Source organism: Equus przewalskii, chromosome 3 (genome assembly GCF_037783145.1).
Source record: "Equus przewalskii isolate Varuska chromosome 3, EquPr2, whole genome shotgun sequence".
Lineage (NCBI taxonomy): Eukaryota > Metazoa > Chordata > Mammalia > Perissodactyla > Equidae > Equus > Equus przewalskii.
In genome coordinates this window covers 17529326-17555841 of record NC_091833.1, presented here as the reverse complement: position 1 = coordinate 17555841, position 26516 = coordinate 17529326, and the positions used below count along the sequence as shown (strand labels likewise).

Below are 26516 nucleotides of genomic sequence, written 5' to 3'. Positions count from 1 at the left end.
TGTTAGTCTATGTAAGACCCAATGCCAAGACAGTGCCCTTTGGAAGTGGTACTTGAAGGCCCTAGGACAGTGCCTGGCACATAGTGGGACCTACGTAAATATTTGTTGAATAAAAGGGGGGAAAATCTCCTAGCAATGAAGCTAGGGGAAGGTATCCCTGAATGTTCCACCTATCTTTCCCCTCCTCTCTGAGGATTATTTTTTTGGCTGGTAAGAAGCAAGTTCTCTTCTCTTACCTCCAGAGGAGGTGTCATCCAAGCTAGGAAAAGCACTATGATTTATGGGGGAAACCACAGTCATTGAAGGAACCCTCATGCAATTCACAGACTTCTCAACAAACCCAATTCTTGGCTCCCAAATCTGAGGCTCCTCCTATCTTATGCTCATTGTTGCCAGCCCCTAAGGTAAGTTCAGTCATAGATCTCCCACACTTATCCCTACCTTTGGTCGCCCGTTCCACTCCTTCAGGGACTCTATTCCATCCTCATCTCCAGAGCATGCATCAACCCCAGCAGTGCAACCCCAACCCATCACAAAGCCTGTTCTCTGACAGAACTAGGCTCCCTGAAGGCATTTCAAGCCCCATTTTGCATTATTAATGGGCTGCCACAGCAGAGCAGAATGGATACTTCTTCTGTTCCTGCCCAGCTCCCGTCCCCCACAAGCAGTGTCCCTGGGGGAGGAGTGGGGCAAATTCTAGGCTGTGTGGTTCCTACATGAAGACTTTATTGGTGAGACTAGAGTACAGGCTGTGCCAGCATAGATGGGGAGTGAGTAGCAACGCTCAGCTATAATTAGTCACCCCCACAACAGAGCCTGCACAACAGAGAGAGGGAGGAGGGTCTCGGGTGGGAGGAGGGGCCACTGGCTGCTCAGAAGTAGGGAGGAAGGGGCAGAAGCAAGGCAAGCAGCTCTGTTCAAGGAAAGGAGTCTGAAGCACAACCTTCAATGTTGTGCATACGGAAGAAGGTCGGACTATGAAAGCATCTAGCACAGGCAGCACATAGTGAGGCTCCAACAAATGAAAGTTTCTTATTCCCTCAAGTGGGAAGGATGGAGACTTGAATTGGGGGGCGGAGGGTTCCACAGCTAGGCACAAGAGGGGGGCATCTTTAGGGGAGCACAGGGGGGCTAGAGGAAAAGTGGCAGTTTACTATCCTAGGAGAATGGACACTTGGACGTGGTCTCCAAGGAAGGCTGCTTTCTCAGGACCAGGATGCCTGAGTTTGCCGGAGAACACTAGCCCCTCAATGTCCCACATGTCCTCACTCCTGACAGAGGTTTCCAGGAGGCTGGGGATTGATGGAGTACAGGCCAGACCAAAGGGTTTACTGCAAGGGGAAGCGGGGATCAGAGAAGGCAAAAGTCTAGGTATAGGGCCGGAAAGAGCTGGGGCAGCCCTTTGAGAAGGCAAATGCCCAGAGCTCCCACGCGAGAATGGGAAGAGGGAGATCCACAAGAGGCGGCGCAGGAACTGTGTGAGAGCCCGGATTTGTGGAATTGCAACCTAAGTTAGGGCACTGTGCGAGAAGCCGGCCCAGATCTGGGGACTCGGGGCTGGGGGCGGGTCCGCTGCCGGCTGCCGGCCTGGCGCACGCACACACGCACTCACCGATTTTGGCCAGGCTGGCCACCAGGATCCACAGGGCTACCAGGTAGGGTGCCTCCACCTCGTGCCACTGCCAGCGGAAGAGCGTCAACCCTGGGGGAGGCTCGCCCGGCGACCCCGGCTCCTGGGTGGGCTCTTCGGTTGCTCCCGCCCCCGCCAGAGGCAGCCCCAGCAGCGGCAGTGCGGCGCGCAGCATCCTGCCGCCTGCCTAGCCGCCCTCCCGGCACCGCACAGCCGCCGGCCCCGCGTCGCCGCCGCCGCCGCCTACTGGTCGCCCCCGCGTCACAGGCACGTGGGGCCTGTTCCCCCCAATCCCGGCTCCGATACCCCCAAGCCGGGTCCGGACTCCGAGACCCTGCCCCAGGCGTCCGTACTCTGGACCCCTACTCCTCCCCTCTAAACCAGTCTCAGCACTGGAAATTCCCCAGTGCAGCCCTCCCTCAAGTCCCGCAACCTACTCCCTCGAGTCCGCTCCCCCAAACCTTCCCCAAACCTCCCCCGACCCGGATTCAGAGCTGTAAGCGGCCACAGCCCTCCAGGGGCACCCCCGCATCCCACTCGCCGGAGGCGGCAGCCCGCTGCGGGAGGGGCAGGGGTCTCCCGGGGAGCGGTGTCCAGGCGGGAGGGGCGCGTCTCCTCCAACGCAGGTGCCGCCCGGCGGCAAGCAGCAGACCCCTGATACTGAGGCCTCGGGCTCCGGCGCTGCCACGTGCAGACAGCAGGGGGCAGTGCGCCGCCGCCTTCCGCGCCGCCCTCCGGAGCCTAGGACCCCCTTCGGGCCCCCGCCCAGACCAGAGCTGCGCACGCGCACTGGGCGCTCCCAGAAAGCCGTGATGGTCTACGCAGTCCCCAATGTCCCCAGAAACTCCAAGGCCCAGACTGGGCGCAGCTCATTCCAGGCTGAGAAGGAGGCTTGTTCCTCTTTCTCTCCCAAACCGAGGGGCACCCAGCTTCTCTTTCCCTTACACTACGGGGAAGTCTTCTCACCTTTTCCATGAAATTTAAGGGAACTATCTTCTTTCCCTAAACTATGGAAAACCCAGCCTATCGATTCCCTTCAAACTAAGAGGGATCCACCCAACTTTTCCCCAAACTCTAAGGGGCATTCGGCTTGTCTTGCCCCAAACTGAGGAGGACCGTCTCCACTTTTCATTCAAGCTGACCCCATTTCTTCCCCAAGACTGAGGGAAACATGTTCTACTCCCCCTCAAACTGAGTCATCTCATCCTTTTCCCAGAACTGAGGGGCACCCGCCCCTCTTCTTCCCCCAGCTAAAAGGGAATGATTCCACCTCTCCCTTCAAACTGAGTGTAATCTATTTTCACTTCTAAATTGAAAGGAGCCCATCTCTCTGCTTTCCCCAAAAGAGGGAAACCCATCCACTTCATCCCTCGAACTGAAGGAATCAGGGCCGTCCAGCCACTAAACTGAGGGAGACCTGGCTGGCCACTATCTGAAGAAACTTCCACCCCACCTGCCGTAACAATCCCTCCAAGAGAGCGCAACCTCATTGCCCCCAAACCCAAAGACAGCCTCCCAGCCCTCTGCGCGCTCTCGTAAGCTGGGCGCGAGCTCGGGTTTTCCCGCCGGCCTACCCAGTGAAGTAACGGGATCACGATCGCGCCCTCCGAGTGGCTGGCGGCAGGCCCCGCCTCCGGCAGCGGTTGCCCGCCCTCCCCGCGCGTTCTGGGACTATCCTTGGCTCCACCCTCTTCCTCGGCCCCACCTCCTTCTGGCTCCGCCCCTCCTAGGCGGCGTCCGGTCCGGCCCGGCCCAGACTACAGAGTGAGTTAGTTGAGTAGACGCGGCGGTGGGGCCGGGACCCGCCCGGAGGCGCGCAGTGCAAGCCAGTGGCAGAGCCATGGCGGGAGGGGAAGACCGGGGGGACGGGGAACCGGAATCTGTGGTGACCGTGCGGGTGCAGTACCTGGAGGACACCGATCCCTTCTCATGTGCCAACTTGCCGGAGCCGCGCCGGGCCCCCACCTGCTGCCTCGACGCGGCGCTGCCCCTGGGTGCGCAGATACCCACGCTGCACCGCCTGCTGGGGGCGCCGCTCAAGGTGAGGGGGGCCGGAGAAAGGTTGGGGGCGATCGAAGGTTCAGGATCGGCGATTAAAGCCTCTGGGAGGTGCCCCTCGGGGAGAGGCTGGAGCGGGTGTGTTCCTGCGGGAACGTCTTCGGTTGAGGCCACAAGGTTCATGCTGCCTCGCTGGCGGGGGCTGCCTCTTAAGTTGAGGGGAAGCTGAAGAAGGGAGATGGGAGCTTCTGGTCTGCGCCACCCGGGCCGCCCCTCCAAGTGAGGCCCACCTAGGGAGATGCTCGGGGTCCACTCGCTGCCTGTCTTCTACGTAACTGCTCCCGAGAGGGTGACTGTAGATATTTGGGTGGTAGCGGACCCAGGAGGCGGAGTTGGGGAGGGGCCAGCTTCCACCTGCTTCAGGTGAGATGGGGGCGGGACCACGAGGAGGGGCAGACCCGGGGCGGGTCACTAGAGGTAGCAAAGGCTTCGAGCGGGGTCTGGAGGCTGGATTGGGTCCTGTGGGATAGAGTGTTGCCCTAGCAGGTGAGGGCCCGGCTTGGGAGTGCCGGTGGAGAAGAGACTTCACGGGGTGAGCGGAGTCCCCAGGAAGCGGCCCGGCCCGGGACACGCCGAGCGCGGGAGGCTGCGCTGGTGGAATAGCCCTTTGAGTCACCGCTCCCACCGTCCCGTACACTCGCAGACGCTGGCCCACGGCTGGAAGGGAGGGGGCGGGCCGGGCTAATTTTAAACCGCCGGCCTGCCCTAGTTTGCCTGCGCCCCGGAGCTGACTCGTGCACAGTGCCGGGGGAGGCCTTTTTCCAGATGGCCGGCCCTACCTCCCCTCCCGCTCGCGGCGCTCAGCCCCCCGCAGGCAGCCCTTTCCGGCACACTGAGTTTCCGGGCCAGGACTGTGGGAGAAGCGCTACCATCCCTGGGGGTTCCCCTCCAGTCCGTTCGCTCCGAGTGGCGAGGAAGAGAGAGAGTTTGTGGTGGTGCGCTCCCCTGCTCCTAGCCTTAGCTGGGCGCCGAGTTGCGTAAACTTGCCCCCCGGGCCCGGGGTCTCTCCTGGAATGTGCCCTGGGCGCCGGGCCCCCAGCCTGCATTCCTAGCTCTGCGGACCAGCCCCGCCTCCGAGCGCGGGCGGGAGAGGTGGTAAGACTATTATCCTCAGGAGTGGCGCGTGTCTCGGCAGAGCCCGGACTTCAAGGCCACGGCTTGAAGGTTGCAGCACACTGCCCACTCCAAACTTTTGATGCACCCTCCCCCACCACCCCGCCCTGTTCAAAGAGGCAAACTAAAGTGGGCCTGGAAGAAGTATGTCCGGCCCAAGACCACCTCCCATTCAGGATGGGCACTGGGGAGAAAGGGGTGCTGAACTGGGGCCAGGATACTGCCTCCAGGCTCCTGGAACTCCTGCTGCTGAAATAAGCCTGGAGCACTACAGAGAACACAGTATTCCTCCATCCTCCACTCTAAGACAGGACTTAGCCCTGACACCCCTCTCCCCAATTAGGGGTAGCTTTGGGAAGTCAGTTACAGGAAAGAGGCTCAGAAGCACCCCTTACTTCTCCCCTTCATTTAGGGACCCATCTCTCTCCCCACCAGGTGTTCTGCCCTCTGTTGTTTACTCCCTGAGGACACTACTGAGCTTGGATAGAGAATGTGTTAAGTCCCCCACAACTCGGTTCTTCCCGGTCTCCCCACTTTCAGGATATCCCACTTGGTGTACCTGAGGACTGCCATATCCCCCACAGGCAGGATATGGGGGCAGGCACACTGGGTTACCACGGTGCTTGGAGCCAGGACTCCCTGGGGCTGGCAGCTGTGCCAGGAATGGTCAGATGCACTGTGATGTGCTCGTCCCAAATATAAACTGTGACCACAGCCCCAGAATAGAACATTGGAGGAAGAAAGGCTGAGAATAGGGTAGGGGCAGGGACATCAGAGAGCTGAGGGAGGGGGAGCAGGGCCCCTCCTTGCAGGAAATGTCAACAGCTCGTTCCTCCCCTAGGCCTATAAGTGTGTGCCCCATGGGTACAGATATGACTCAGGCCTGCCTCAGTAGCCCTCTAGAGGGAAGAGGTGGCCCAGAAACCCAGCAGTCCCTGTCCCAGGCTGTAGAGCAGAAAGAAGAGGAAGGGGTTCTCTCCTCATTGCTTCTTCCTCTGTACAGTTGTCCAGCAGGGGAACAGGACACAGCCAAATGATGTCTCCCTTCCCACTCTGGGCACTGATCTCCATCATCCCTGCAGACCCTGCCTCCTCCTGGAATATACAGAGACCCAGCCTACCTTCTCTCTGGAGCTCCACCCCACACACCCCATTGGGCTGGGCCTAGCCTATAGAGTTCCCCAGGGGGCTTCCTTTTTAAAGGATTCAGAGCTTTCAGGTCTGAGTAGGCCTTGCTCATTTCCTCCCAGTCTAGGAGGAAGCTCCTGGCCACAGCCTCTGACTCATCTCCTGGCCCTTGGGTGGGGGAGGGTCCTGGCAGTGCCTCGGGCCATGCTTGGTGTCCCCAGGCGAAATCAGGAGTATCTCTCTTTCTCTGTGCAAGAGCCTCTCCCAGCCCAGGAAAGAACCTGGCCCACTGGCCTTACGTCTTATCTCTTTACCCAGAGCTGCCCAGTCCAGCCCTCCCTGCTACCCTTTGCCCTTCTGCGTGGTGCCTTAGGAGCTCCTCCCAGAAACCCTCAGGCCCTGCCACATCTGGGATAGCACTGACTTCTCCCTGGACTCTGGGCAGGGGGACCTGGGTGCTGCTCTGACCCTGATACACAGGCCAGAGGAATGCCCTACTCCTGGCAGCAAGATTAACCCTAGAAATTACCAGCAACTTTGATTCCCCAGCTGTGGCTAAAGATCAGAGTAGGACAGGGATGGCACTGTCCCTAAGTGTTTCCTGACCTTGCCCCTTCCTACTCCAGCCTCAGTTTCCCCCTCAGAAGCAGTTAAGGCAAGGGGGCTAAAGTGTGAACCTGAACTGCTGGGACAAGGACCAACTGGAGGGGTCCCAGAGGATGCTTAAGGGTAAGATGGGGTGCTCTAATGATGAACTGAGCCCTGATATGGAGGTTTCTTTGGGAAACTATAGAAGATGGGGATGTGGGCATGAGTCATGGCCTCTTCCCAGCTTTCCCTGGGGTCGGCATGTCCAATTTGCTGATCATTCTGGGCTAGAGAGCCTGGACCGCAGCCTGATGAGGGACCCCAGGACCTAGGTCCTGGCAGAAGTAGGCACTGTTACACCAGCATGTATGGTGTATATGTGTGTGTGTGTGTGTGTGTGTGTGTGTGTGTTTGTGTGTATTTATTTGTGCTCCCTTGCTGCAACTGGGAGGACCAGTTTGGGGTATTTGCAGAGTCCAGAGAACTGAGGGGTGATCTCCAGCCCTTGGCAAGCCTTCAGGCCCCAGACCTCGCTCCTCTTCCCCTCCACGGTTCCCTGGAGCACTTCCAAATTCCATCCACCCAACATCTAGGTCAGTTAGCCCTGGTTCCATTCCTAGAATGGGGCAAATTCACTGAATTTCTGAGCCATGTTTTCCTCATCTGTAAGATTATCGGGAGAATTCAACAAAATAGGCAACTCAGTGGCCTAGAGGAGGCATAACAAATGTGAGTTTCCCTGTTCAGGGCCCATCCATGTCATCTAATCCAGGAAGTCATGGTCTAGTTGGAGACCCAAGATAACAAGAAAGGAGGATCATCAGAGCACAGGGTCTTGTGTTTCTGGGAAAGGAGAAGAAAAAGGCAGTTAACAAATTATTTCCTAAAACAAGAGTCTTTCAGTGTAAAATTCTGCCGTCTTCTCCATCTTCCTTGGGCATGGCCCTGGCATATTCATTCTCACCTGATTACACTGTTATCAAAAGTATCCAGGAGTATACACCATGGACCCCTGAGCTTGGCCTCCATATAAAACCATATGTAACCAGTTGGTTCAGGCTTCCAGAAAAGCCTAAGCCCAGAGAATCAAGAGAAAAGTGGGCTGGAGGCTGAAGTGAGGGGCTGAGCCTGGGAAGAATGGGGGAGGGACTCCACCACAAGAGAGACAGCAGAGAAGTGCAGAAGACAAGAGCCAGGAGGGAATCAAGCATGTGGATCCATACTATATGCTGACCTGAAGCACTGTCAGCAGGGACCAGGGTTTGGGCTTACTCTGGCCTGGCCCAGCCCCAGGGTGTGAGAAACAAGGCCCAGAGGTTTGGCTCTCAGAATGGTGACCCCAGGAAGGGGCCAGGGGTGTGAGGGACAAGCATCACCCAGCTGGCAGGAAGTCTCCACTGTTTGCTGCATGCCTGACCCTAGCTCACCACGGCCCATCTCCAGCCAGGACAAACAGCTTGGGGTGGGGGTCATTGTCCTAGAAGCTTTGGTCTGGCTGTTATCTCTGGACCTCCTCCCCAGAAATGAGGCCCTGGCAGGATTAGACAGGTGAAGTGGCTAGGGAGGCCATGGATACCACCACAGAGGGAAAGGGATTAAACCTGGTCATCCGAGGAGGGTGGGGGTGGTGGAGCACTTAGTCTGCAGGACTCTGCCCCAAATGGATGCAGGCTTCCCAGGTATCCTGGAAGGAGAGGGCATTCTCTGCTCACTTGGGATTAGAGCATGCAAGTATGCTTGCAGGAAGGGAAGAGAGTGTGCTGGGCCTGAGCCTTCTGAGTATGCTTCTTGGGCCTGTGCATGGTCAGTGAGCATATGTATACCTTACCATATACCTGGCTGTGTGAGCAATTACCAGGTGTAATCTGATCACCTCTCCAGTGTTTACCTTTACAGTACTCCACCCCTCCCCTTTCTTAGCACCCATGGCAGGTGTGCTTCTACATTTATGTGTGGCCTTTTTCTGAGTCAAGCCTGCCTGCCCCCTTTGCCCCCTCATTGGGCTGGAAGGCAGGGAAGGCAGAGGCAGCGTCTCAGCACCTGAAACCAGCCTGGTTCGTGAATGTCTGAATGAATGAGCTAGTCTATATGTGTGTGATTTGGGGGATCCCTGAGGGGGTTTGTGGCTCTGGGGCAGATATGGTTCTGTAGGGTCCCAGAATCCTCCAGTCCAAGGTGGAAGGAAATCAGCTGTGCCTGGTTGGGGGAGGGGGGGGTAGGCTGCTGAGTCACCTTGTGGGAAGAGCGGTCAGGAGGAATGTGGGGTTGCCCTCAGTTGAGCTGACCCTGGATGAAGTACCCCAGCCCTGGGGCCTTGCTGCCCCATCTCAAGCCTGTTCCCAGTAGACCCTGGAGAAGATGATTCTGCTCCCAGGGAGGGAAGAGAGGCCAGGCCCGCCCATGGCCTGGGGAGGGCAAGCAGCCAGGCAGGAAGTGGGACAGAGAACAGGCTGGAGTGTTTGTCCTATGTCCCATGTCCCAGGCGGGGGTGGGGTGGGGTGGGGGGGCATCACCCGAGGGCCTCACAGGCCAAACTGCCAGGAAGGAGCTGGGTCAGGCTCTCAGGAATGAGCAGAGGCGCTAAGCAGAGGCAGGGGTAGGGGCTGCTGCTGGACTCCCTTCCCCCCAGGGGACCAAGGGCAGCTGGAAGCCCTTGGGCTGAGTCCAGAGCAGGGCAGGGCTGACGAAACAGGAGGACAAATGTTGGGGTTGACTTTCCCAGTAAGATGAAGACCAGAGACACCCTGCCTCTCCAGAGGTGGGCTCTCCCTGGGCCATGACACCTCAAAGGTGGGGGGCCACTCAAGTCAAAGGGACTTTGCCAAGTCCTGCACACTGGTGCTGTGCTATGGGGGAGGTGTCTGTGAGAGGCACAGTGCTGCCTCAGACTCTCCAGAGTCACCTCACCAGGCCTCTCTACAGGCACTTCTCAAGGGGCCAAGTGTCATGCCAGGTGGTGGTAGAGGGGAGCCAGCTCAGGGGGAGGGAGACATGGGAAGCAGACACATGGATGGAACGTGTGCCTTCTTGTTGCAAGGCAGGTTTCGGGGACTCACTGTAGACTGACTGAGTCAGACTCTAAAATTTGGTCTTCAATAGACCCCTTGGAGACCTCTGAGGTCCAGCTAGGACCATGGTAACTGTGACCCACTTGGGGGCAAGGCAAAGACCCTGAGGCCTGGAGTGACTGAGAGCCTATGGATTAGTCCCAACTCCTCACTGTCTTATTCAGGGAGACACACACACACACACAGCCCCCTCTCAGCTGGGTTTGCACCTGTCAGCATTCTTAACACTTTCTCCCTGGGCTTGAATGTTTTGTGGCTGCAGCTTATCACCCCGAAGGGTTGTGAACTTCCTCGAAGGTAGGAACTTCCTCCTATCTTCTCTCCATTCCCCTCCCTCATTCATGTTTGTTAGCTCAACAAACATTCAGTGAGCACTTACTGTGTGCCACGTGCTGTGCTAGGCTCTGCAGATATAGCATGGGGCAGGACAGACATGGTGCCTGAACCCAGAGAACACGTGGCTAGTGAGGAAGGGGATGTGTGTCTAGGATATAATAATGCTGTGTGGAAGGCCTCAGAGGGGGTATACACACAGGGTGGAGTGGGTTATATAGCATTGGCTAGAGAAGTTCAGGTATCTGGTATTTTCACCGTAAGTATTTTTGCCGCAAACATTTTTTCCCCGTAACTAATTGGCCGTAAGGCAATTTTACTGTAGAAGATGAAATAACAAAAAATAAAATAAGAGGAACATAAAAAAGGACATAATGAAACATGTAGTACATACCTGGACTACATTTAAATGTTCCATCATATGCCTAGTCCTTATATTTCACCAAATCATCTAAGCCAGATTCTGTGCCAATTACCAAAATTCTGTCCCCATCACATTCTCCGCTATCAAATAGCAAAAAATGGGGGCCGCGTCCGTGACCGAGTGGTTAAGTTTGTGCGCTCCACTTCAGTGGCCCAGGGTTTTGCCAGTTCGAATCCTGGGCACAGACATGGCCCCACTCATCAAGCCATGCTGAGGCGGCATCCCACATGCCACAAGTAGAAGGACCCACGACTACAAATACACAACTATGTACCGGGGGCTTTGGAGAGAAAAAGGAAAAATAAAATCTTTAAAAAAATAACAAAAAATTTTCACCGTTTTCAAGAAACTTATCAGGAATCATATAACCATTTCTTTTGTGGGAGGCGGGGACAGAAGGAGGAGCCTGATTCTTCTTTTGCCTCCAACTTCTAATATTGAGTAATAAATTTGGTAACAACAGCATTAGGGAACAAGCTGTTGTATCTAAATTAGCTAAAGAATTGATAATTAATGCTCTTGAAGGCTGTTGTGAATGACTAGCCACCTCTTTTATATTTGCCATAGCTTGGTAACTTTTGCTTTTGATGGGTGGGAGGGGATGACTGCTTACCAAAGGATTTGCACACTGATGTGTTATCATTTTCTAGTATAGTATGCAATCTGGCTTTCCACTCTCTTATTTCACACTTTCAGTAAGTTTTGTTACCCTATTTTCTAGTCAAAACCAAACTGTCAACCAGTTATTTTATCTTATATGGCAAAATTGCCTTACGTCCAGTTAGTTATGTGGCAAATGTGTTTGCAGCAAAAATGCAAAGATGTCTACGGCAAAGATGCTTAGGGTAAAAGTACCTAGAACCCTAATCTGAAACCTAAAGAATGGGCGGGTGTTAGCCAGGAGAAGACATAGCACATACAAAGGGGCAGAAAGCCTGGCATCTGCGATATATGGGCTTTGCATATAGTAGGCACATGACATCCGACTGCTGAAGGAATGCATGGCTGCAGTGCAGACCCTTGTAGTGTGCCTCTGGGCCAGCGCGCTGAGTGGGAGGTAGGAGCTCACAGGTCTCCATACATATCCCTGCCACCTCTTTCCCAGCCCTGACAGCTGTTCCCTTTGCCCTCAGCTAGAGGACTGTGCCCTGCAAGTGTCTCCCTCTGGATACTACCTGGACCCTGAGCTGTCCCTGGAAGAGCAGCGGGAGATGCTGGAGGGCTTCTATGAAGAGATCAGGTCAGAGCTGATGGGGCCAGGAAGGCAAGGCTGGCCCCCATCATTTCCCCCACCAGGGGCTGGTTCAAGTGTCAGCAGCCAAGACACCTGATCTCTAGCCTGGGCTATGGGTCACCTCCCAGGAACTGTGCCAGGGGAATGGCACAGTGTTACCTGCTGCCCCAGATAGGAGTAAGGGGCTCTTCCACATACCTGAGATACCTGTGGTTGTACAAACCCGCCTGTCTGGCTAACCCTTGGGCCCTTGGAGGAGCAGTTGAGGAGGAAGGAGCTGGGCCAGAGTTGCCATGTGGAGAGGTCTTTGGCTGCCTTGGCCTAGGGGGAGGGACCCTGAGGGATGGGCTGGGAGCTGCTGACTGGACTGCTTGATTCTAGCAAAGGGCGGAAGCCTACGCTGATCCTGCGGACCCAGCTCTCCGTGAGGGTTAATGCCATCTTGGGTAAGTGTGTGAGGGCATCAGTGTCCAGCAACACCCCCCCCACACACACACAGCCCAGCTGGCTCAGTTTCTTTCAGGCCTGTGCTGGACAGTGGACAAGGCAGATCAGAGACAAGATTTGTGGCCCCTCCCCATTCCTATCCTGACCTCTCCTTCCAGGGCCAGGGTTAATGCCACAGCTAGACTGTGGTGGGGGCTGCCCAGAATCAGGGAAATGGAGGAGGGGATGAGGGCTTCAAGAGTACTAGAATATTCTTTGGCAGGGGGTTGTGGTTGTGTCCCAGTAGAAGAGGGTGTCTGTGTCCTCTTGAGGTTTCCATGCCCACCTACCCCTTGCAGAAAAGTTGTATGGCTCCAGTGGCCCTGAGCTCCGCCGCTCCCTCTTCTCACTAAAGCAGATCTTCCAGGTGAGGCCCAGAGGTGGGCTGGGTGTGGGTATCCAGCTGGAGCCCCCCTAAACTCCTACATGGTGTCCCCAGGAGGACAAGGACCTGGTGCCTGAATTCGTGCATTCGGAGGGGCTGAGTTGCCTGATCCGTGTGGGTGCTGCTGCCGACCACAACTACCAGAGCTACATCCTCCGAGGTTAGCCCCACTCCTCCCCGATGGCCCCTGCCCTCGTCAACCCCTTACTGACCTCTTCTTGTTTATGTGTCCCCAGCACTAGGCCAGCTGATGCTTTTTGTGGATGGGATGCTAGGGGTGGTAGCCCACAGTGAGACCGTGCAGTGGCTGTACACACTGTGTGCCAGCCTGGTAAGTGGCCCTCCATGAAGCCATACATCCTTTCCCACTGCCTCTCACTGGGCCTCAGTTTCCTCTTCTGCAAAGTGGGCTGGAATGGAGTGAGTCTGAGGCCCCTCTAAGCCTAGAAGGCACTTCAACACCTGGGCCTGGAGCCAGAGTCTTTCTGCTTAGACTCTCCTGTCTGGGTCCAGCCCCAGAAGCCCTTCCCCCTCCCCACCAGGAGCTGGCACAAGTCTGGCCCAAGCCCCACTCATATGTGTTGACCCCTCCCCCCAGTCCCGCTTGGTAGTGAAGACAGCCCTGAAGCTGCTCCTGGTATTTGTGGAATACTCTGAGAACAACGCACCGCTGTTCATCTGTGCAGTCAACTCTGTGGCCAGCGCTACCGGTCAGAGACTGTCCCTCCTTCCCCCACCACTCAGAGCCCTCTCTCCTACCTGTCCCCCTATGACTGCTCCCTTTTCTGTGTGGCAGGTGCTCTTCCATGGGCCAATCTTGTGTCTATCCTGGAGGAGAAGAATGGTGCTGACCCCGAGTTGCTGGTGTACACAGTCACACTCATCAACAAGGTGTGTGTCGGGGGGAGAACCAAGCGCCAATTCTGGGCCTCTAGGGCTCTTGACTTCTGGTCCCCATCAGCCTTAACCTTGCCCTCCCCTCTCCACCTTCCAGACACTGGCAGCGCTCCCAGATCAGGACTCCTTCTATGACGTGACGGATGCACTGGAGCAGCAGGGCATGGAGGCACTGGTCCAGCGCCTCTTGGGCACTGCGGGCACTGATGTCGACCTGCGTGCCCAGCTTGTGCTCTACGAGGTGGGCTGGGCTGCCAGGACTCGACTGGGGGATAGAGAGGGCGCAGTTCCCCAGCATTCCATCCCACCTACGTGGGCCTCAGCCACTCACATCTGGGCGCACTTCTGCTAGAGCGCCCTGCGGTTGGAGGATGGAGACATCGAGGAAGCCGCCCCAGGTGGGCGGCGGGAGCGCCGAAAGCCGTCTTCAGAGGAGGGCAAGAGGAGCCGCCGATCTCTAGAAGGCGGGGGCTGCCCTGTGCGCGCCCCTGAGCCTGGGTAAGAACGCGCCTCGGCAGATGGGGAGGGGTGGATTGGCCGGCCCGTAGCCTATCTCCTGACAGGCCCCGACTCCAGCCCCTCAGGCCTCGCCTCGCCGACAGGCCCCGCCTCCAGCCCCACAAGCCCCGCCTCGCCGCTAGCCCCCACCTCCTCCTCCACCGGCCCTGCTCCACCGACAGGCCCCACCTCCAGCCCGGTGGGCCCTGCCTCTGGCCTCCGTACCTCGGTGAGCCTCTTTCCTACCATCTCCGTGGCGCCCTCCTCCGACAGCTCCTGCGAGAGGAGCATCTACAAGTAAGTAGAGAGACAGAGGCCGTCCTCGGAGTCCTCCCTCCAACTGTCCCTCTGCTTTGCGCCCCTCCACAGGCCCTCCGCCTCCTCTGCCCAAACGCGTGCTTTCTCTCTTTCTTTCCAGACTTCACCAAACTGCTCCTGTTTGGTAAGTGACTGCTGAGGGGTGGGGTTCAGCTCTGACTGGACCTCCTCCTCCTGCGGTTTCTCTTTATCTCTTTCTGGCATTCCCCCATCTTTGCCACTTGTCGTCTGTCTCCCTACCCCCATCTGTCTTTGTGTTTCTCTGTTACTGACTCTCTTGTTCTGCTCTGTCCTTGTCTCATACAGCACCCTTCCTGCTTCATGTGTCTCTCCCCTCCACTTCCAGTTTCCTCATGTCATGCCTCCCCCACCCCCCTTCTCTTCCCACTGTGGTGAGAAGGAACCTCTGGTATCACTGCCCTGCTCTGTGTGGGTGTGAACAACTGGGCTTTGGGGCGGAGCAGGCACCACAATTACCATTTCTTCCTCTCATCCCCCCACCCAGGGCCCCTGAGAGCCCACCTGTCCCCCAGTCCCCTACTGGGCAGGCCAGGCTGGAGTAAGTACAGAAGCCAGCCTGCCAGGCCTGCCATGTGCTCAGGGCTTCAGCATTGCTTCCCCCAGCAGGGGTTCCACGTGCCTGATGCAGCCAGAGCTGGGGAACCCTCAGGCCCCTTCTCTCCCAGACTTGTGCCTCCTCAGTTACCCAAGTACTGAGTTCACTGGGGTATTAGTAGTCCTTGTGCTCCAATAGTGACACTTTAACAGCTTCAACCAGAGATGAGGACATGGACTCCCAACCATTCTCCATGTCCTCAGCCCAGGAATAGGGCAAGGAGGGGATCTAGGGTGCTGTGTGGTGTGGAGGTAGAGGAGCAACCTAGGGCTAAGGGAAGGCCAGGGAGTGAGGGCCAACAGAGGCTGGAGGGGCCACAAAAGAGACAGTGGATCACATTCATGACTTCAGCATAAACTGAGTGCCTGTTGTTTACCAGGCCCTTTCTGGCCATAGGCCATAGCTCTCAGAAGCTGCCAGACGTGCTAAGGGATGGAGAGCCTGGTGTGCCCATTGGGACAGCTATCCCCTTCCCCTGCTTTAAGGGCCTTTTTCTAGAATAAGCATAGTGAGCAAGAACAGCAGCAAAGTTGCAAGTTAGGTATTAAGTAGAACTTCTCCCTGTGTGTTGACCTGGGAGTGCTGGGTTGGAAGTGACCCTCCCCAGCTGTGGAGGACTGAACAGGAGCTGCCTTGGGGAGCAGGTCCTGGGTTGCTGAGCGCATGGACTGTTCCCTGTGTGTCTGTGTGTGCCTGCAATTAGGGGCAGTGCCCAGGGGCCCAGCAAGGCATGTGCACCACCCTGGGCTGGGGTATGTCAGACATCCTTACTGACAGGTGCCTCCCCCCAGAGCCCGGTTCCTGGAGAATGTGGCAGCGGCGGAAACAGAGAAGCAGGCTGCGCTGGCCCAGGGCCGGGCAGAGACGCTGGCTGGGGCCATGCCTGATGAGGTGGATAGGCACCCAGGTGAGTAGGTGGGTGGGCAGAATCCACACGTGTTGCCCTGTTGCCCCACAGAGGGCATGATGCTGACAGCTGCTTCCTTTCTTCTAGATACCCGGAAACTATGGGACTCCCCAGAACCAGCCCCTGCACCCAGAACACCCCAGAGCCCTACCCCCCGAGTCCTACTCCGGGCCCAGCAGAGTCTTGAGCCCGAGCCCGAGGAGACACTGGCCTCACCAAGCCCCAAGGTTGAGCCCATCCGGGAATTCCCTATCCGTATACCCAAGCTCTGCATTGGGGACCTGGACTTCTCAGATCTGGGGGAGGATGAAGACCAGGACATGCTGAACACAGAGTCTGTGGAGGCTGGGAAAGGGGTCCTGCCCCCACCACCCCCAGTGCCTCTGCTCTCTGGAGGCCCCCCGCCTCCTCCACCCCCACCTCCCCTACTCATCAAAAGCCCATTCCCACCACCTCCACCCCTGGCTGCCCCTCCTCCTCCTTCAGTACCTGATGGCCTAGCCCTCCCCACAAAGAGGAAGACAGTAAAACTTTTCTGGCGGGAGCTAAAGCTGGCTGGGGGCCATGGAGGCTCTCAGAGCCACTTTGGTCCTTGTCCCACCCTGTGGGCCTCACTGGAGCCTGTCTCAGTGGACACAGCCCGGCTGGAACACCTGTTCGAGTCCCGTGCCAAGGACGTGCTGCCTTCCAAGGTAAACACACCCTCATCTAGAGAAGGGAGGGAATCAGCTCAAGGGTCTGAACTCCTGGGGCTGCCACTCGTTTCCCACACAGGGAAACCGAAGCAAAGAAAGGAATAGGGGCTTGTCTGAGGTCTCTCAACAAGGGATCAGCAGAGCCCTAACTAGAATCTAAGCTCATCCCAAGGTCTTACACATCCCTGATCCCCAGTTGTGAGGTGACCCCACCATTTGGCCATTTGGGGGGGCTTGGACTGTCCTCTTAAATTATTGCCCCAGCTAATACCTTTCCCAATCTTGCATTGCCCTTCCCCCAACCTCAAAGAAAGCTGGTGAGGGCCGCCGGACAATGACCACAGTGCTGGATCCCAAGCGCAGCAACGCCATCAACATTGGCCTAACCACACTGCCACCTGTGCACGTCATCAAGGCGGCCCTGCTCAATTTTGATGAGTTTGCTGTCAGCAAGGAAGGCATCGAGGTGGGGATACCCAGCTAGGGGTGTGAGAGGGAGGTGGGAGCTCCAGCACTCTCCTTTGGTCAGTGGGCATTTCCTGTCCCTCCAGTAGTGGGCATGGGCTTGGCATTTTTTCAGAACAGTCCCCAGACTCTGAGGATCCCCAAGATGACCTAGGGAGGAGTCAAAATCAATGCCTGAGGCCTCAGGCCAGCACTGAGGGACCTTTGTGGGGTGGTGGTTGTATCCTTAGAAGCTACTGACCATGATGCCCACGGATGAGGAGCGGCAGAAGATCGAGGAGGCCCATCTGGCCAATCCTGACATACCCCTGGGCCCAGCCGAGAATTTCCTGATGATTCTTGCCTCCATTGGGGCCCTGGCTGCTCGGCTACAACTCTGGGCCTTCAAGCTGGACTATGACAGCATGGAGCGGGTACCTGGGTCATGGAGTGGGACAGGCAGTGGGGGCAGGTGAGAATGATGACAATGTAGTCTGAGAGTGCCTGGTCTCCCATACCAGGAAATTGCAGAACCACTATTTGATCTGAAAGTGGGTATGGAACAGCTGGTGCAAAATGCCACCTTCCGCTGCATCCTGGCCACCCTGCTGGCTGTGGGCAACTTCCTCAATGGCTCCCAGGTGAGTGACAGCACATGAGAGCTGGGGGCCAGGGCTCTTGAGGTAGCCAGGCCTAGGCTCAGACAGGGTCCTTTCAGAGCAGCGGCTTTGAACTGAGCTACCTGGAGAAGGTGTCAGAGGTGAAGGACACAGTGCGCCGGCAGTCACTGCTGCACCATCTCTGCTCCTTGGTGCTCCAGACCCGGCCTGATTCCTCCGACCTCTACTCAGAAATCCCTGCCCTGACCCGTTGTGCCAAGGTTAGCACCAGACCTGACTAAGACTGGCCACGGTACGAGGGAGGTGGCTTGCTGGGGCTGGCTTCTTCCCCTTCTCCCTATTTGGGCGGCTGTGCAGGGCTTCCTTGGCTACAGGTCTTTGTGTGGGCTGTGTCCTCTGCCAGAAACACTCCTTTGTCTATTGGCCTGGCTATACCTACTCAGTCTTTGTCTCAATTTACCTACCACTTGCCCCAAGAAACCTCTGTTCCCCATTGCATCAAATGGATTTGTCTGTCTCTTGCGTTAGACTGTGAGCTTTTGGAGGATAGGGGCCAAATCTTGGCTATCTGTGTCTCTAGGGCCCAGGCTGACCAGCCTGGCACAGAGGCAGCCTTAGGCAGTGTCTTTCTACAGGGGGGGATAGCATGTGTACCCAATGCTTTACCAGGTTGACTTTGAGCAGCTGACTGAGAACCTGGGGCAGCTAGAGCGCCGGAGCCGGGCAGCTGAGGAGAGTCTGCGGAGCTTGGCCAAGCACGAGCTGGCCCCAGCCCTGCGTGCCCGCCTCACCCACTTCCTGGCCCAGTGTGCCCGCCGTGTTGCCATGCTGCGGGTAGTGCACCGCCGTGTCTGCAACAGGTGGGGACATGGGCCAGAGAGAGGCAGGAACACCACCACCATCCCTCAAACCCCAAGCAGGACTCACCATCCCTCCCCACTCCAACTTGCCTAGGTTCCGTGCCTTCCTGCTGTACCTGGGGTACACTGCACAGGCAGCTCGCGAAGTGCGCATCATGCAGTTCTGCCATACGCTGCGGGAGTTCGCACTGGAGTATCGGACTTGCCGGGAACGGGTGCTGCAGCAGCAGCAGAAGCGGGCCACATACCGTGAGCGCAACAAGACCCGGGGACGCATGATCACCGAGGTCAGTGCCCCTTCCAGGTCTTGACTGCTACCCCCATGGTTTCCTCCCCCTACTTCCAGCTCACCATTTTCTCCTCCCCAGACAGAGAAGTTTTCTGGTGTGGCTGGGGAAGCCCCCAGCAACCCATCTGTCCCAGTGGCTGTGGGCAGCGGGCCAGGCCGGGGTGATGCTGACAGTCATGCCAGCATGAAGATTCTGCTCACCAGCAAGCCTGAGGACACCACACATGGTCGCCGCAGCAGAGGTGGGATCTGTGGCCACTGGGGGCAATGGGCTCTTAGGCCACCTCTGACTTCCCTATCTGGCCTCCCTCAGGCATGGTCCAGAACAGCTCCCCAGTCGTGCCCACAGCAGTGGGGCCCTCCACTGTACCCCCAGAAGAATCCCCAGGCTCCAGTTTACCCAGTGACACTTCAGATGAGATCATGGACCTGCTAGTGCAGTCAGTGACCAAGAGCAGTCCTCGCGCCTTAGCTGCTCGAGAACGCAAGCGTTCCCGTGGCAACCGCAAGTCTTGTGAGTACTCCTCACCCGCCTGCTGCTGCCTTAACCCCATCAACCCCCTCCAACCTTGCTCTCTCCTTGCAGTGAGGCGGACATTGAAGAGCGGGCTCGGAGAGGACCTGGTGCAGGCACTGGGACTGAGCAAGGGTTCTGACCTGGAGGTGTGAAGGCGCTGCCTCCAGGACATCTATCTGGGCCCCGGTCTGCAGTGCAAGAGACTGTAGAGTGAGGAGGGACCAGAGCAGAAGTGTGGGCCTCTTCTCAACTCCAGGGCCACTCTGTGCCCAGGGGTCAGTGCCTGGAGCAGTATTAGCTGTGTGTGCTTGTGTGTGTGTGTATGCATGTATGAGCTCCCTGAATGCATGGAGCATAATAAAATTTTCCTAGCTAATCCAAGAGCTGTTTTCTTCTTTCAAGGTACCCACTATGCTGAGTCTATAGCATGAGGGAAATACCCAAGAACTAGCTCTTCCTGCCTCGTACCTCATCATCACCCACACAGCCATTAGCCACATTCTAAGCCATTTATTCAACAATTCTATACCCCAGACTGCTTTTGGCCCCTGGACTAGGCCCTCATTGCTCCTGGCATGGAGGCCATGCAGCCTGACAGAGCCACCCAGGGCCCAGCCACCAGTGGCCACAATGTTAGTGGCTATAACCGCTTCATCTGCCGCCGCTCCTGTCGGCGCTGCCGTTTATCATTGTGCTCTGGTGCTGGGGTGCCACTGTCTGCCGTGAACCACGGGCCCAGCACATTCACCCACAGGAGGTAAAGGGCCCGGCCTGGAGCCTAGGAAAGAAAGGGTAATTTGAAGCTAGGTGCGGGAAGTTAAAGAAGAGAAGGGTTAGATGCCCCAGCCCCTTTTTGGGAGCCCCACAACCCACGCACCAGAAGCCAGAAGGACCAGACATAGAGGGAGAAGCAGCTGAGCACCTGCACGATGGCTGTCAGTAGGATGACATCCTTAAGGTGCCTGTGGATAGAAGGGAAGCTGCAAGGGGCGAAGAGTAGATGGGCCCCAGTTCAGCTCTCATCCACTCTCTTCAAGTTGCAGGCAGCTGTGGGTCTTGGGCTATTTGGGCCCTAGCACCCCAGCCCTGGGGCCGCTCACCTGAGCTGGCAGCGGGGGACACTCACTCTGCCATGCCCTGCTCCATGTTGAGATCCATTCCACCATCCATCAGGGCCCCATCCTCAGAGAAGGCCGCCCGTGCCATCGAGCTCATAGAATGGTAGCTGGCCCCATATACTGCCAGACTAAAGCCCAGGGCCATCTGCAAAATAAGAATGGGGGTATTAAAGGCCAGCCACTGATCCCATGTGCTCGTCCACTTCCCAGGACGGGGGACACTTACCCAGGCCCAAAATGAGGCAGATGAGTAGAAGAAGACCAAGGTCACAAGACAGTAAATGGCCTGCAAGAAGACAAAGGATCAGGCTGGGATCAAAAGCTATCCCTAAACCATGAGCCTCCCTTGACTCTGACCAAGAGTTAGGCCAGGCTAACTGGGGACAGCTTGTTTCTTATACGGTTAGGGGAAGAAAGGGTCTGTTCTCCAAGTCCTGAGTACCCAGACTCCCCTCTGACACACCAGCCCGGGAAAGAAGCCCTGGTGTATTTGGGAAGGGAAACGCTTTCAAGCCTACCTGGGACTCACACCCTCATTTCTTTTTTGTTTTTATTTTCTTTAGTTTTTACTACTCAGCACTTTCTCTCTGTGCCAGGATCCTTTCTCATTTCTTCTTAATTGGAGTTTTCTTCTGGAGTCTTGGTTGTCACATACACCCTCCCCACCACCACCATCAAACAGAGCTGAGGACCGTGGGACCTTGGGTGGGCATAGAAGTAAGGAGACAGGCACTTACATTGGCCCCTAATATGATCCGCAAATAGAACTTCAGGGTCTCTCTGTTCTCTTCAAATATCTGCTTCTTTCCTCTCGTGCCCACTTTGCCCTTGGGCTGCAAAGGGATGGTGAGATGCTGTCAGAGCCCCGCTCAGCCAGGGTCCTACTCATCCTCCCCACCAGTCTGGTTAGCTACCGAGTTCCATCTGCACCTCTGCCAGGTGCCCAAACCTAGCACAATCCTTGGGAAGTCCACCCCTCCTCCAGTACATTCTGCTTATGGCCGACACTATCTTTCCAGCACCCCTAACTCATGATCGCCTCTTGTTCGCCCTGGAACAATCCAACACCAGGCTGATATCTCCTAGCTCCCCTGGTAAGGTCAGGCTTTGGGGGGACTCCTGAGTGGCGATGAATGACGCCCGTCTCCGGCCTCTGCTGGAGTAGCCCAAATCTAGGCTGACGCCCTCCCACCTCAGGTCTCTCAGATCTCTGGCCAGCTTTGTTACTGTCTAGTACTGACGCCCACCCCGCTCTGGCACCAGTTCTGGTACGGTCCTGCGCCGCTCCACTCCCCTCCGCCTCGCTCTAGCAGGGTCTGGCCACTGGATAGCGCTCCCCTCCGGCTGACCCGCTTCCCTTGATGTCCTTCCTCTGTTTTCAGTCTCCCGGCACCGAGAGCGCTTTGCCGATGAGGACCCCGCCCTACCCGCCCTCCTTACCGCCATGGTGCAACACAAATACCCAGCCGGGAAAAAAAGATAGAGCGACCGAAACCGCAGTCAGCGGGTACCACATCGACAGCCCCCAGGCACTTCCGGTGCAAACCCAAAACGTCACACATGGGACGGAAGTGGGAGGTCCACTTCCTTCCCCAAGCCCCGCCCTTAGGAGTTGGTGGGACTACACTTCCCAGAAAGCTTTGCGCGGGGGCGGAGGCGGCAGGGATGCGATGGCGGAGTCGCTGCCCCTGGAGGTGAGAGGATGCAGCCCCTCAGGCCTACCTCAGGACAGGCCCCGCCCTCGGGGTCCCGGGCTGTGGGGAGGGATTGTTAGACAGTTCGCCCGTCCCCGCCACTCTGGCGGAAACGATTCGCCCGGGAGATCCCAAGACCTGCAAGTTATGGGTAACGGCCCCGCCTTTGGGCCACTTCGTCCCCTTAGCTTGAGGGACCATCCTCTCCTTCCCCATCGGCCCCCGGAGATGATTGCTCTGTCACCTCAGAGAGGACAGGCCCTCTGCCTAACTCCTTCTCTTGAGATGGCCGCCCCTCCCCCTCATTTCTGGAAGATGTCCGTTCCATCCCATGGTCCCCGAAGGGTAATCCGTCTTATCCCCATTGGTCCCTTAGGATGGTCGCTCCATCCCCAGGAGATGGCTGCCCCCTTCCCCTGGCGGTGGGAGACAGAATGCCCTCTCCCCAGCAACTCCGTGCCTGGTCTTTGAGTTCGTTCACGGAGTACAGGCCTGCTCCCTACTTCTTCGTCCCCTGAAATGGCCACCCCTACCTGCTTCATCCCATGGGATGTTTGCTCTTTCTTCTTAACCTGGAGCAAGACCACTCTGCTGTCACTGGTGAGAGAGAAATAACAGGTTTTGTCCCCAGTGGCCTCTTAGGATGGCCTCTCTCTCTCTTTCGCCCTCAGAATTGGCAGCCCCCTCCTGCTGCGAACGGGAGATAGGCCACTCTTTCCCCATAGACCCTGAAATGGTGCAAGAATAGGACTGCTCCCACCCTATTGAGCCTCCTGTAATGACATCTTTTTTCCCCTTGACCTCAGAGAGGATATTCTTTCCATCCCCATAGACCGCAGGGATGACAGTCATATCTCTAGTAGCCCCTTGGGATGGGGTTCATGGGATGGCCTGAGAAGGGCCACCCCCCTTCTCAGCTCAAAGAATCGTGCTCCCTCCCATCAGTGAGGACAGGTTTATTACCCTCCCTTTGCTCCTTGGGTTGGCTGCTCTGTCCCAGAAGACAGGATGAGCACTATCTTAACTTGGCTCAAACAGGGTTTCCTGTTTCCCCCTGGGGATGGGAGCTTGGTCAGTCCCAGTCTTCATCAGCGTTCTCTCCTTGGCCCAGAAGGCTGTTCTCCCTAGTCATTCTCCTCTCAATAATGATCTGCTTTAACTCCCCACCCCTTCCCTGAACAAACCTTTGGTGAAAATAGAGGTAGAGAACCATCTATCCTTAATTCAATCCAGTAAGTATTGGCTGAGCACCTTGTGTGTGCTAGGGATCAGAGAAGGGAAGAAGTCAGAATGGGCTGATGAGGTCAAGCTTAAGGGTGATATTCCAGGGAAGAGGCCCACATAGGCAAAAGGAAATAGACATACTGTGTTTGTAGGACAGTGGGAAGATTGGATTGGGGAATTTCTGGGATCAGGAGTCCAGTCAGGCATGGAGGCTAGCAGTGCTGACCCAAGAATGGAGATTTTGTCCTGAGGATAATGGGGAACCTTGTAGGTTTTCATCAGGGGTGTGCTAAGACTGAAAGCTGTTTGTTTAGGGAAATTAACTTTGTGACAGTAGTGCAGAATGACTGGCAAGGATGAGCCTGGAGGCAGGGAGGTCAGGTGGGAGATTGTGGAAGGAATCCAGGTCTGGGGTGATGAAGATCTTCGCTACTAAGGTGGTAAAGTTTCAAAGGTAGAAATACTAGTAACAACAATGCAGCAACCACTTATGGAATGTCGATTAGGTGTTAATCCCATCATAGCTATTAAATATATATATGTACACATAAATAATATATATGTATATATAATTGAATCCCTATAAGACTATGATGTAGATTTTTAATATCTGCATTTTACAGATATGGAAACTGAGGCTCAGAGAGGTCTAGTACCTTGCTTGAGGTCACACAGTTAGGAAGTAGTGGAGCTGGAATTTGAAAGTTTCTAAATTAAGCTGGCCTAAAGCCTATGCTTTACACCTGTATCTGAGAGCAAGCGACAAGAGCAGGAAGAGTGCAAAGTATTATGATCTTCAGGTGGTATACACTGTTAGCATGGAAGCTCCGGTGCTGGAAAGTTAGGAGGAGGAGCTGCTTTGGACTGAGGACAGAATGTGAATTTTGGTTGAGATTAAGGTGATAGTAAAACATTTGGATGAAGGATCCTGTGGACAGTTGGCAATACTGGACTAGCACTTGGATGATAGGACAATGTGAGGATATTGAATTGTTGGTTATTCCTGTAGAGGTAAGTGTTGAAGCCATGCAAATGAATTTATTACCCTAGGAAGTAAACAGATCAAAAGACCCAGGTCAGAGCCCTGGGAGCCAGAGAAGAATCCAGAAACAGCAGTTGGAGTGCTGAGTGGAGCCCTAGAAAATAGAGTGTAACAGGAGTCAAGGAGGGAAGATTCCAGAAAAAAAGAATAGTTAATATAGGGGCCTGCCCCATGGCCAAGTGTTACATTCCTGTGCTCTGCTTCAAAGCCTGGGGTTCGCAGGTTCAGATCCTGGGCGTGGACCTATACACTGCTCGTCAAGCAATGCTGTGGTGGTATCCCACATAGAGGAACTAGAATGACCTACAATTAGGATATACAACTATGTCCTGGGGCTTTAGGGAGAAAAAAAAAAAGAGGAAGATTGGCAACAGAGGTTAGTTAGCTCAGTGCCAATCTTCCTCACCAAAAAGCATTAAAAAAAAAAGAATAGTTAATATAGGATCACTCCTGGCCTCATAGGCAACAACCTTTCCAGACCCCTATAGGGCCTCCAATCTCACCACTCCAGCCTCACAAAACTTAGGTAGAGTGAGGGCCTGAGCCTCCCAGGCTGGATCTTGCTGAGCCAGCTGAGAAGGCGAGTTGGCAGTGGAGAAGATAGGAAAAGAGTGGGATCCCAGAGCCCGAACTGTGAGGGCAGGAGGAAGGGATGTGGCTTCCTGAAGATCACGGGAGGAGCACCTGACTTGCTGTGTTCTAGAACCTATGCAAGACACTATACTATGTTATTTAATTCTCACAATAACACATTTAAATCTCACTACAATTGCCATTTTACGGATAAGGAAAACAAAGCTCAGAGAGGTCAGTTAATAGAGTAAGGATTTGAACTAAGTTTATCTGGTCCCAGTGCCCAGCGTCTTTTTGCCAAGCAGCAGGAAGTTTGATTTTTTTTTTTAAAGATTTTATTTTTCCTTTTTCCCCAAAAGCCCCCCGGTACATAGTTGTGTATTTTTATTTGTGGGTCCTTCTAGTTCTGGCATGTGGGATGCTGCCTCAGCATGGCCTGATGAGCAGTGCCATGTCTACGCCCAGGATTCGAACCGGCAAAACCCTGGGCTGCTGAAGCAGAGCGCGCAAACTTAACCACTCGGCCAGGGGGCCGGCCCCAGAAGTTTGATTTTTATCACTCAGTACAAACCTGGATCCAGATAGGGCTCAGGAAGGGTTTGTTCACAGTAAAGATACCTGGAGGCTGGAGAGAGGAAGTGAAAACTCTGTAAAACTTAGGACCTAAGATGAACTAGAAGCCAGGGCTCTAGTCCCCTTGGACTACTGTAACATCAGCTGGAGTAGTTTCCAAAGGCCTCGCAACTCTTTTTTTTTTTGAGGAAGATTATCCCTGAGCTAACGTCTGCTGCCAATCCTCCTCTTTTTGCTGAGGAAGACTGGCCCTAAGCTAACATCCATTCCCATCTTCCTCTACTTTATATGTGGGATGCCTACCACAGCATGGCTTGCCAAACCGTGACATGTCCACACCCGGGATCTGAACTGGCGAACCCCAGGCCGCTGAAGTGGAACATGGGCACTTAACTGCTGCACGACCGGGCCGGCCCCATGGGCCTCCCAACTCTTAACAGCCCCCAGTGCCCTGTCTTTTTCCCTCAGATACTCACATATATTCTGAGCTTCCTGCCTCTGTCAGATTAGAAAAGAGGCCTCCCTCATGGGTCGGGCTTGGTACTGTGCAGCCCAGAATGCCCTTCAGGAGGTAAGGTGCCCCTCCTCAGCTGGCCCATTTTCAGTTGTCTCTCACTTCATCCTGCTCATGGCTCTGCTTCTACATCATCCATCTGTTCGTGCATGCATACATATTCATACAGTGCTGGGACTATACAGATGACTAAGACATGGTCCCCTCCCCCGAGGAGCTCATAGTCCAGTGAAGGGGAAAGACAAGTATGTGAGTGATCATGATATTGTGTGCTCAGTGCTGCAACAGTGGAATGAGGTGCAACTGGAACATGAAGAAGGACATCCAGAGGAGACGGGCAGCATCAGGGAAGGCTTCCTGAAGGAATAGGATAAGGATGAAGGTTGGTCTTCCAGGGCTGGTAACAGCACAGATGAAGGCACCAAGGTGTGAAATAGTTCTGGAAACCACCACAGAAGTTCCATATGACTGGAACTTAGATGCGTGTGGGAGAAGTGCTGGAAGATGAGGCTAGAAAGGGGTCAGACTGCAAGCTGGCAGGTGTGCCAGGCAATGTTAGTGGGGCTTCCTCTTGATTTCCCTCATGGAGCCTGTAAAAGAATGTTAAGTCAGGGGAGTGACACAGTGTGATTTGTGTCTTAGAACTGCAGTGCAGAGTGGACTGGAGAGG

General features: G+C 55.6%; 3 protein-coding genes across 10 annotated transcripts in view; 1 reads left to right on the top strand and 2 right to left on the bottom strand.

Annotated features, from left to right (window-relative positions):
- The window catches only part of SLC9A5 (solute carrier family 9 member A5), a 30547-nt gene extending 17108 nt beyond the window's left edge, over nucleotides 1-13439 (bottom strand). For 2 of the 4 annotated variants that reach the window (XR_011537965.1, XR_011537966.1), the window contains exon 1: nucleotides 1613-1919. Coding sequence is in view for 2 of the 4 variants with exons in the window: in XM_008509294.2 (XP_008507516.2) it covers nucleotides 1613-1805 (193 nt within the window). In the remaining 2 variants the exon portion in view is untranslated. Of the gene's footprint in view, nucleotides 1-1612; nucleotides 2327-13206 lie in introns of those variants that run through there. The other 2 variants (XM_070612113.1, XM_008509294.2) reach the window with 2 other exon arrangements.
- On the top strand, nucleotides 3291-19489 carry FHOD1 (formin homology 2 domain containing 1). Of its 5 annotated transcripts, XM_070612104.1 has the most exons (25): nucleotides 3385-3671; nucleotides 6556-6658; nucleotides 11476-11582; nucleotides 11958-12022; nucleotides 12362-12429; nucleotides 12502-12607; nucleotides 12684-12778; nucleotides 13046-13157; nucleotides 13244-13338; nucleotides 13442-13585; nucleotides 13697-13842; nucleotides 13921-14139; nucleotides 14261-14284; nucleotides 14666-14719; nucleotides 15568-15683; nucleotides 15771-16375; nucleotides 16689-16844; nucleotides 17074-17256; nucleotides 17344-17463; nucleotides 17541-17702; nucleotides 18112-18302; nucleotides 18397-18589; nucleotides 18671-18833; nucleotides 18905-19105; nucleotides 19178-19489. In XM_070612104.1, the coding sequence occupies exons 3-25, from the start codon at nucleotides 11554-11556 to the stop codon at nucleotides 19258-19260; spliced, it is 3330 nt and encodes a 1109-aa protein (XP_070468205.1). In that variant the 5' UTR covers nucleotides 3385-3671; nucleotides 6556-6658; nucleotides 11476-11553; the 3' UTR covers nucleotides 19261-19489. The 5 variants fall into 5 exon arrangements, 3 of the variants coding, with proteins under 3 accessions (XP_070468203.1, XP_070468204.1, XP_070468205.1); XR_011537961.1 differs by lacking the exon at nucleotides 6556-6658 and having other exon boundaries at nucleotides 3291-3671; nucleotides 18675-18833; XM_070612102.1 differs by lacking the exon at nucleotides 6556-6658 and having other exon boundaries at nucleotides 3291-3671.
- Nucleotides 19490-19603: 114 nt separating this feature from the next.
- TMEM208 (transmembrane protein 208) lies at nucleotides 19604-21802 on the bottom strand. The gene is made up of 6 exons (XM_070612179.1): nucleotides 21667-21802; nucleotides 20964-21059; nucleotides 20453-20512; nucleotides 20235-20371; nucleotides 19986-20070; nucleotides 19604-19886 (listed from the first exon to the last, which is right to left on the bottom strand). Exons 1-6 carry the CDS (start codon nucleotides 21670-21672, stop codon nucleotides 19749-19751), a joined length of 522 nt encoding a protein of 173 aa, XP_070468280.1. The 5' UTR covers nucleotides 21673-21802; the 3' UTR covers nucleotides 19604-19748.
- Nucleotides 21803-26516: the final 4714 nt, after the last annotated feature.